General features: G+C 39.8%; 1 protein-coding gene across 3 annotated transcripts; it reads left to right on the top strand.

The window, feature by feature from the left end:
• The first annotated feature begins 649 nt into the window (after nucleotides 1-649).
• tdp1 (tyrosyl-DNA phosphodiesterase 1) lies at nucleotides 650-10,170 on the top strand. Of its 3 annotated transcripts, none has more exons than XM_028016074.1 (16): nucleotides 650-792; nucleotides 1,574-2,179; nucleotides 3,143-3,186; nucleotides 3,326-3,381; nucleotides 3,609-3,705; nucleotides 3,794-3,828; nucleotides 4,489-4,581; nucleotides 4,690-4,860; nucleotides 4,972-5,050; nucleotides 5,214-5,390; nucleotides 5,532-5,580; nucleotides 6,159-6,225; nucleotides 7,059-7,166; nucleotides 7,298-7,355; nucleotides 7,519-7,627; nucleotides 10,003-10,170. In XM_028016074.1, the coding sequence occupies exons 2-16, from the start codon at nucleotides 1,576-1,578 to the stop codon at nucleotides 10,074-10,076; spliced, it is 1,821 nt and encodes a 606-aa protein (XP_027871875.1). In that variant the 5' UTR covers nucleotides 650-792; nucleotides 1,574-1,575; the 3' UTR covers nucleotides 10,077-10,170. The 3 variants fall into 3 exon arrangements, with proteins under 3 accessions (XP_027871875.1, XP_027871873.1, XP_027871874.1); XM_028016072.1 differs by having other exon boundaries at nucleotides 7,298-7,400; XM_028016073.1 differs by lacking the exon at nucleotides 650-792 and adding an exon at nucleotides 1,410-1,437 and having other exon boundaries at nucleotides 7,298-7,400.
• Nucleotides 10,171-10,858: the final 688 nt, after the last annotated feature.

The raw sequence follows: 10,858 nt of genomic DNA, 5'->3' as shown, positions 1-10,858 counted from the left end.
GCAACACTGCCCCCTGCTGTACTGGAAGATACGCGAGTGCCTCCAGTGAGATGATGACTCTTGCTCTTTCACAATTTGTTGCAGTTAAGCGAAAGGAAAATGACAAATACCTTTCAAAACTGATAACAGCTAAGTATCTGAAAAATGTGGTATATATTTATATTCAGACCTCTCAGACAGTGCTTCGTAGAATCATTGCAGGTATACTTTTGAAGTATTTTAGGGCATGTCTCTAGCAGCTTTGCAAGGCTGTATAGTTTGAGCTCTGTCAGACTCGACTTTTTGACCTATTCATGAAGAAGCCTAGCTTAAATATCAAAGAAAATATTAAACTCACAGCATCATATTGTAACTGTACACAACGACCAAATATGAAGAGTTTTCTTTCCACTTTTGCAATTTAAACTCGCATATTCCTTGAAATCTTACATTAATCAATTAAATTCAAGAGTTTTACTACTGGAACTATTGCAAGAAAATTAACAAACAAGTCGATACATAAATAAATAAAGCCGTTTTATATATATATATATATATATATATATATATATATATATATATATATATATATATATATATATATATATATATATATATCGCCTCCATTTCATCTGCTAGTGTTCAAAATTGAGGCGGAACTGAAGACAAACACTGCTATTTCCGACCGGAGTCGTTTCAAGTACGTCCCGTTTTTCTGCAGAGCGCTTCTTAAACACTAAAACAAAGTTTGGCAGAGCAGTTCGTTTTTGTGCGGCGTGGTGGACCTGTGCCCGTTCTCATTTTTCTGACTTGGTAAGAAAGACACTGAACTCTGAAGATTAACGTAACATTACTTAGATTTTTGTTGTTTTCCGTTTTTGCTCGTCGTCCATTCCATAGCTTGCAGGTAGCTTTGTGTTCAAACATAAAGCTACATGCAATAATTAGACAGAAATTTGTTTGTTATTGTTGGTTCTTTATGTGCAAATAATATTAGTGTTACTTGCGTCAAACGCTTTGTTTACTGCAGGATTTTTATGTATTTATATTGAACAAATACATATGATCAATAAACATACAGTAGTGAAAACAGAGGGACATTACATATAGAAGAAGAGAAAAGAGAATTTCAAGTAGAAATATTACTATTAACCTCCATTATATACAAATAAGTCTAGGATAAATTGAAAAAAGTATGTCTAAAAATGCAAGTAATTATTCTTCTACAAACACTATAGATATATTAGTAATAAAAATATAAATAGTCCGTGTTCACAAGCATCAACCAGTTTAAAAATAAATACAAAATTAAAGGAATTAACAAAAAAGTTTCTTCCTTTCTTCTATGTTACTATTACCACCAGATTATTATTGTTATTTTACTGTTATAATCATTATTTTTTAAAATATTTTTTAATTATTTATTTGTAGCTATATGACACAGATTATGAAAAAGTGGTAAGCTTATTATTTTGTTCCTGGTTCTGTATGCACTGTATGTTTTCTCTTGTCCTACTGGTTACTTGTTTTTAAAAACCTGCGTGAAATAAAATAAATGAATGAAATGTTTCTCCTCCTCACTGTGTCTCTTCAGAAATGTCTCAGGACAGTCTGCATGGCAAGTGGACCGTCTCCAGCAGCGACGACGACGATGAAGTTCTTCCTTCTTCGGGAACCGCAACACCAAAGTCCCGTCGACCAGCTGAGTCCAGTCACGTCGTCTCCAGCGGGTCTCCCTCTCCGGTACCAGAACCAGCTCCCCCGGAGGTGAAAGCAGAACCGGACAGCGCCCCTGTGTCCGCTCTCGCTGTTGGTTCTGAGGCCAGACAGTTGGCAGCGAGGAACCAGAGGAACCCAGTCAAGTTCCAAACCAGCCCGTCGCTGAGCTGGAAGCGGAAGAAAGAGCCCTCGGACGGCTCCGGCTGGGCTCTCTCAGACAGCGACGACGAAGACGACGCAGAAGGGAAAAGGAACAGTCGGAGTAAGCTGCCGAACCGGGCGGCGCCAAACGGCGAGGCGAAAAAGCCGAAGAAGGAGAGCGAGTGTCCGCCAAGTCCCCACGGCCGACTCTACTACACAGACGAGCCGGACGACTTCTTTGAGGCGTCCTTTCCCTGCCTTAATGACATCTACAGATTCTACCTGAACAAAGTCACAGGGCTGGACAGGAAGTTCAACAGCGGAGCGCTGCACATCAGAGGTGAGGCTGCTGAGAGCAAATCTGACAGGAAGGAGTTCACTCATCATTCCTCTAGCTGCCTCATTGTATGGCTGCTGGCTGGACTGAATCAGAGTTAGAAAAGTAAAACCTATAACCTTGTTTCTATTCCTTCGGTCAAACTTTTTCTCTCCAGTTACAGTCGCAGGGCTGAACGATACGGGTGAAAATCTTATCGTGATATCAGCGTTTTATATCAATCAATAATTATTGATTAGATTTTTTGTATGAAATATCTGAAATACTGCCAAACCGGTGTCGCGGCTTTTCCTGTTTTATCCCCAGTTTTCTCTCCAAGCTGTTTCTTTGTTGTTTATTATTATTATTATTATTATTATTAAACAGTTGTGAGGTTGTTGCTATGCAACAAAAGAGTAATAAGTAATTTAGTTGATGCCACCAACCTAGCTTAGCTGGTTGAGCAACTAAAGCCTATCCAAGCTTACATCTCCCAGAATCCTGTGCAGCTCTGGACCCGGGTTCTGTGAATATTATATCAAATTTATTGTCCATTGATGTTTATCACGTGTCTGTCACAAAATATGTTACGGATTTATTGTCAACGGATTATTACTATTCTTTATCATTTATAAATACATCAGTCCTTATGAGGTGAGTAAAGAGCATATATGGATTAAGCAGGATTAACTAAATTTATACTTCTTCCTACCTCCTTTTCAAACAAAAATAACATTTATATTAAGCTATTTGAATTGTGAATGTGAATACGTTTGAAACTAAACGAATAAACCAAACTACATAATGTAGAAAACCATGTAACGTTTTCCATCTACTTTGCATTTATGTGCTGTTTTCTGTTGGCCAATCACATAAAATCACAAAACAATAATCTAGTCGTAACATGGGAAAACTTTAAGGGTCTGAATATTTCTCCACTATATACAGTCCGTTATTTATCTAACAAATACAACATCTTTTCTGCAGACATTCTGTCCCCATTATTCGGGAACCTGAAAGAGTCTGTCCAGGTGAGTAACTCATTTGTTTATGATGCCATTTAGACTTTTCTTTTTTTAAATGAAAATTTGGTTTACTTAAAACACCAAAGCTTTTTCTTGTTTAACAAATTTCCAGGCTTTACCACACCTCTGCTCTTGTCTTTTGTAGTTTAACTACTGTTTCGATATTCCCTGGATGGTGAAGCAGTTCCCATCAGAGTTCAGGTAACTTCCACTTCTTATTTGTCTAATCAACATATTCAGGTTTTATTCTTTTTCAAACAGACGAGTTTGTGAAGCCCACATTCTACTTAGGATATGATTAATGAGCAAATACAAGCTCTTGGTTGAAAATTAGCCCGTTTTCTTTTGGGGGGTTTTCAATTGTTTATCTAGTAAAAAGTGATGTGTTATTTGCAGCAGGGATTTTACGGCTCTGTTTTGGTTTTCAGACATTGTCCGGTTCTGATCGTCCATGGAGACAAGCGGGAGGCCAAGGCACGGCTCCTTCAGCAGGGCCAGCCTTTCCCACACGTTCGCTTCTGCCAGGTACGAACCCCGCAGCGACGCCAGCGGCTGTAGAGACAGATTTCTGAGTAACGTCTTCATCTTAAGGTGAAAATTGTTCATGTTTCAGGCTAAACTGGACATTGCTTTTGGAACTCACCACACGTAAGAATCTCTCTCTTCCTGCATGGCTGTTTTAAATAATTCCAGTCCAATTCTCTCTAAACCTTTTTGCAAACTTGGCCCAAAAACAGGCCAAGTTTTGATGAAGACCAATTTAAAAAAATAAAAATAGGACATTTTATTTTATTGTGTTTTTTGTGTTTTTTTTACCCACTCCACAATAAACTTAGTTCAGGTAGATACAAAAATCCTATAATAATTCTACAGGGAATTACAAGTTTCAGTTTCTTGGTCATGGCTGTGAGCAGGATGGATCTCCTGCTGTGGATTGTGCTGTAAAATGGGGCAACAGATTGAACACGTGGAAAAAATAATAATCAACATTTTCAACAACAAATTAAGGAATTTTAATATTTTTTTCAGATTTTTTTTCTCAAAATCCTGGGATGTTTGTGGTTATACTTGCTATAAGATTAAAGGCAAAATAACCAGGTTAAAAAAATGAGGTATGCTATGTGTTTCACCTACGATATGAGAGAATTTGAATCTGTGTGTGAATATCTCACCCTGAAAAATGAAATAAAAACCTTCCCATCCACATCAACTCCCGCAGCTGTCGGAGCAAATCATTGCCGTTGCTGTTTGGACTCCACTGAGATTTGAAACGAAACTTTTGTAAACTTCCGCGTTTTTATCGTGCAGGAAGATGATGCTGCTGTGGTATGAGGAAGGCTTCAGAGTCATCATCCTCACCTCCAACCTCATCAGAGCGGACTGGTATCAGAAGACGCAAGGGTAGGTGTTTTAGGGGTTGTTGGGAAGGAAAGATCTTGGTTAACATTTATTAAGTTTGCTGCTAAATCTGTTTTGTTTTTTGTTTGGTTGGGTTTTTTTGGGCCTTAGGATGTGGATGAGTCCTCTGTTTCCACGGTTACCAGAGGGGAGCAGCGAGAGTTCAGGGGAGTCGCCCACCTTCTTCAAGCGGGACCTGCTGGAGTACCTGGCGTCATACCGCGCACCAGAACTGGACGAGTGGATCCAGCGGATCAAAGAGCACGACCTGTCAGAGACCAGGTAAAGCCGAGCGGAGGGATGAACGTTTTGATCCACAGCAGGGCTTTTACTGTAAGACGATGCTGCGGTCGAAGGCGGGGCAGAAACGTTCCTCTCTCGTTCTGTTTTCAGAGTTTATTTGGTCGCCTCCACGCCGGGGAGATACGTCGGCGCAGACATGGAGCGCTGGGGCCACCTGAGGCTCAGGAAGGTGGAGACTGTCCTCCCTTTCTTCTGCTACATCCCACTAACCTCCTCTCACACCCCACCCTACTGTGATTTAGTGTATCTTTCTTCAAGCTGTTTACTCCCACATTGTTTCGCCCAACGAGCCTTTGGTTTCCTCTGTGCTTCTTCTTTTTCCCCCCCGTTAGCTGCTGTATGATCACACAAATCCAATTCCAGACGAGGAACAGTGGCCTGTGATTGGCCAGTTCTCCAGCATCGGCTCCATGGGGATGGATAAGACCAAATGGCTGGCGGGGGAATTTCAGCGCACGCTGACCACACTTGGAAAATCCTCCCTCCGATCAGACCCTCCCGTTCATTTGGTTCGTTCCTGAAGTGTTAACTCTTCTGTTTAATGTTAAAAAGGCTTTTTTTTTTTTTTTTTTAAGTTTATCTAATCCTACATACATGAAGGTCAGCTTTAAATTTCTTTAGGAATAATTCGATGTGATGCCACTTTGCAGCTCTACCCGTCAGTAGAAGATGTGAGGACGAGTTTGGAAGGTTACCCAGGTGAGTCCTTACCTGTGAAATGTTGAAACATTGATGTGATGCTTAAACTAGATGGAGTTGAGATTCGTTCTTTAAAAAAAATGTAGCATTTTGTGTAAAATGAGAAAATAAATGTTCTGCTCGCACTTTGAAGTTCTGGATATTTTTCATTTTATTTCTTGCCATGGTACAGATTAGTGTCAGATTTCTTGATCAGTCATAAATGATGTCACTGCAGTATGCTTGTTGCAATAAGCAATGACTCAATTAATTGCACGATAAATTAAAATGAGCTCAATAATTTCCATTTTTCATGATTAATATTTTTTTGAAAGACAGTTTTGTTTATGGAGACATCATGATTCTATTGTTTTTGGTTGTCATGCTTTATTTTGGATATTTGAAATATCTTCCACCTCCAGCATTAAGAATTCTTTAAAAATAATAAAATGTAACCGTCTTTAATAACTTGCATTGTTATTATGCCTTTATCAATACGTTACTTGAAAATGGTCTCAAAGCAGCATAAAATAGTATTGTTTCAGTGTCTATGTTTGACGTGGGTTTCTGACAGACGGATCCTCATGTTTTGTTTCCAGCTGGAGGCTCTCTTCCTTACAGCATCCAGACGGCTCAGAAACAGATGTGGCTCCATTCCTACTTCCAGTAAGCCGACTTCTCCTGGTGCAAGCTCACAGCTGTCAGTCATTTCTGGTGAACTAATATGGATTTGACTCATTTTTTATTTTTATTCTCCGTTTTTGGTGATCACAACAACAGTCTCACGTCAGACTAAGGGTGTTTCCACACCTGATAGTCCGGTAGACTCGGTTCGATTGGGGATCAAAATTACGACGTTTGACACATTGCAGTGTGAAAGCAAACCAGAGCAGCTGAAAATGTAACAAACGATTTAAACAAATTGAAAAGCTTGTTCACCTCCTCGCCTATGGTGGCGCTGCACCCAGAACGACAGAAGGAAACGAAACGACATAAAAACCTCAAAAGAAGAACAGCGCATCTTCCTTCTTCACAAAATGTAAACTAAAATGGAGAGGCATCAGGTGTTACCGTTTGTAGGATTTCTCTTTTTTTTTAAAGACCATGAGTCATTTCTTCTTGTAACTTGAGACTCATGCACTTGTTTTGGCTCTATTCACCCAGAATGCACTGCTCTACCGTCCACTTCCTCCTTTTGGAGCGCTCTCCGGTCCGCTTCGTGTCCACACATGCATTTAAACCGCACCAGAGTTCACTTCAACCGTACCGAAAACAGAGTTCGTTTGTGCATTCACACCTCCCTAAATGAACTGGACTTTCTAGTCAAACGAACTACATTTCAATTAAAGTTCAAGTAAATAAACAAATGAAACTAAATATTCATTTTGTGCTTTAAAAAGCTCATATTTCTGGTAACAAGCTGTGCGCCTTTCTTTTCTCTGATTATAACATTGAAATCTTATAATTCTGTGTGTGTGTGTGTGTGTTTTTTTCTGTAGCTGCTGGAAGGCGAGGAGGACGGGGAGGACTCACGCCATGCCACACATCAAGACGTACATGAGGGTTTCACCGGATTCCACTCAGCTCCTCTGGTTCCTCGTCACCAGGTGCGTGTGCAGATCTGCAGGCTCACGCCGCCGCCGCTCCTCGTTTTCATTACCTCTGATCAGATATGCATGGATCCACGTTTTGCATCGATCTGTCCCTTCTTGCGTGACTGTATGGACGTGTGCTGCAGTGCCAACCTGTCCAAGGCGGCATGGGGAGCCATGGAGAAGAACAACACGCAGATAATGGTGCGTTCTTATGAGCTGGGAGTCCTCTACGTTCCGTCAGCGTTCGTAAGTAGGAATAAAGAACAGCTTTAATCCACCATGATAATCCTGCTGTGCAAATGATAAATAGAGTGCAGAGAAGCCACATGTTACATGGAGTTAACTCCAGGTTGTGTTTTTACAGAGCATGAAGACATTCCCCATCGATACCAATCCATTTCCTGCCTCCTCCTCATCTACGCTTGGATTCCCGGTGCCCTTTGACCTTCCGCCTACCAGCTACTCGCCAACAGGTACAAATATTTGCTCTGGGTGTATTAACAAATTTTTGTAACTGCATACAGAAAAGTGAGTGTTTTGAACAGACATACTGTCTCTAATTCCAACATTAGTGGGTTTTGATATTGGCCATATTGGCTTTCCACTCAGGGTGGCAGAGTCGGTGGGGCGCAAAAATGGTTAAAAAAATAAATAATCATTTGGGCCCTGAAGGATTTTCTGTTGCTTTTTTCTAGGCCTGTCGCGATAAACGATAAATCGATTAATCGTAGGATAAATTAAAACTATCGACGTCATTTTAATTATCGGCACTATCGCCTCTTCCGGCCTTTTTCTCTTTCTGTTAATGACACTGAATGGAAAAAAAGGCTCTGCTCCGGTGCTCTCCACTGACTCCTCCCTTCCTCAGTGTAAAGCCCAACGCACACTACACGATCTTAGAGCTGTCGGCCGATTGTCGGCCCATTTTCAAAACCTGACAGATCAAACATTAGCCGACAGAAATCCTAGGTATAACGGTTCGATCGGTTCGTTCCTGCCGTGTGGTGTCCAACAATGGGCACAAAATAATGGCTACAAGTCCAGTGAACTAATTTTAAAACCAGGCATTAATCAATGCTTTACTACAATCTACCTGCAATGCATGTGGCTAGTGTCAGCGTAAAGTCCTGACTGAATGAAAATCATTATAACCTATTTACGTCACGTTAACGAAGAACAGCTGAAAAGTTACTGGTTTCGCTCCAACTCCTCCCCTTGTCATTTCTATATTCTTTGCATGTTGAATAAACATTAATGTTGTTTCCACATATCATCTCCAATGTCCACTGGACTTCGGGTTGCCGTGTCAGCTGTTTGGGATTCCCCGACGTAATTTCCCCTCAGAAAAACGCTTTCTGATTGGCTGCCTGTCACATTGAACAGGTGGAGTTAAAGCTCCCAGTCGGGGAAAAACCCTGATTTAGATCGGAGGATGATCTACCGTAACACACCACACAATCTTAGAAAGATCAACGTTTTAAGATTGTTGTAAGGGGAAAAATAGGAGCAAAAAATCGTGTAGTGTGAACTATTGCATCAGGTAGTGGATGTGCCCATCTTCTCTATTTAAATCTAATTATTACTGAAGGGCAACATAATATACACACTTCATAATCTGCCCTCTTTTGGTTGAATGCAGTATTTATTTACACTTTGGCTTTATGTTGTTTAGTTTTTTTTTTTTCAAGTGCGTTTTTTGTTAATGGAGACCATTTTATTTTCGTTTTTGGTTGTTTTGTTTATTTTGTTTATCAGTTCCAGCGTTTAGTGTTCTTTTGAAAATAAAGTATATCTAACTTTGGCAGGAAATCGCATGGATTATTATGTCATTTCTATTAAATCAGTGTAAAAAGGTCTTCAAACAATATTATTGTTTATCGCAATAATTTTTGAGACAATTAATCCCTCAGCAAAATTTGCTATCGTGACAGGCCTACTTTTTTCCATATACAGTCAGCTGGCGTGGGCGCCCCATGTGGTGAACAAACTATATGTCAAAGGTGGTTGATGATGCTGAAGTTGGTGTCTGATTTGAAATCCATGATTTAGTTCTATATTAATGGACTACTTCTATTTAAAGAGTCTGGGCTGTATTTGACCTTTTTAAGTTACATTTATGAAAACACAATTAAAGATTTGTGAATCATTTAACTTTGCAAACATGTATTGTAGGGGTGCAGCAATATATCAGCCCCAATTTGCTTCATTTTGTGAGATGGCGATATCGGTTATATGAGAAACCGATTTTATTCACTGATCATATCTATCTGTGCGAAGGTCTGAAAATCATTCACTATTCGTTTTTGCTCTGCCGTGAGAGAGATCTCACCTACTGGCCCGCCCACCAGCTGACATCTGCACATGCGTGGTTAACAATTGTTGTCAACGTTACGACTTTTCAGACAAAACAATCTGTGTTTTTTTTAAAGATGGGTAATCAGAGAGAAAAATGCAATCGGTGCACCCCCAAAGCAGCGATTTCTTCATCAAAACACACACAAAAAAATTTTTTTTAGTGGTTTCTTTAGATAAACTTTAAACTAATCAAACATAGTCCAAACTCTGTGGTCATTACAAATGTTTTCCAACTCTACGTTGAATTTGTATGCATACACATGAGAGGAGACCTCTAATAAAAGCAGGAATTGCTGCGCTCTTCAGTTTTCTCACTGGAGTGAATGTCATCTCCATCTTCAATCTAGACAGCAGCATACAATTAAACTAGTATGTGAGCATATTAAAAACAATCTAAGACAAACAGTGCAACTTGGGATAACGTTTGGTTTTATAAGTCAAAGTTGTTGTTTCACAACATGTTCTCATCTACTTTTCCCTCTGTTCTCTGCAGACCAGCCATGGATCTGGAATATCCCATACAGCCAGGAACCGGACACTCACGGCAACATCTGGGTCCCCTCTTAGAAACTGTTAGCCGACTCTGTAGCCATTAGTGAAATTAAGCTATTTTTATACTGTACTGTAGACAATTTTCAATAAATAAATTACACTGCTTTCACTGCCTAGTTGTGTTGTTAAATGTTGTGATGAGATTTATGTTTGAAAGGATATACAGCAAGTAGTGATTTTATATCAATTTAATATTGTATTTCATTACTTAAATAAAAAAAAGAATCCAGTTAATGTGAGACTGAGTCCAGGTGAATTTCATTGTATGAATGTTCAGGTTGTTTTTGCTTCTGAAGGTTTTTAAGCATTGTTTTCCATTTGTAGAAGCCACACTTCATGCATTCTCCAGATTTTACGATCATTTCTTTTGACCATGTGTTGTTCCCCGAAATTAATGCTTTTCTCCTTAGTTGTTGTTTTCCGGCCTCCTTAGTGGCATTCTGGAGTTAAAAACAGCTGCCGCAACAGAAGACACAGAGGAGTTCAGCTCCCTTTTTCACGAGAGTCCCAGTCAAAACGGGTAACCACCCAGTTAAGGAGACGGTAATGAAACACAGACAGATCATCTGACTTTATTGCAATAATTAGAATACCAGACAAACTGGGCAATGGAGTTGGCAGATGGTTCTGTCGGTGAGGTTTCACGCTCGACAGCCGTTTTATCCTTTCCTGCAGCGAGTCGATTTTAAATGTGCTAGGTTCCTTTAGAAGCAAACGATTAACAAATCTGTGCTGAATTACTTCCAAATTACACCATTTCCTGTGTACTCACTCTTTTTGTCATTAAGTTGATTTTG

The sequence above is a fragment of the Xiphophorus couchianus genome, chromosome 4 (genome assembly GCF_001444195.1).
Source record: "Xiphophorus couchianus chromosome 4, X_couchianus-1.0, whole genome shotgun sequence".
NCBI lineage: Eukaryota > Metazoa > Chordata > Actinopteri > Cyprinodontiformes > Poeciliidae > Xiphophorus > Xiphophorus couchianus.
This window is presented reverse-complemented; position numbering and strand designations above follow the sequence as displayed.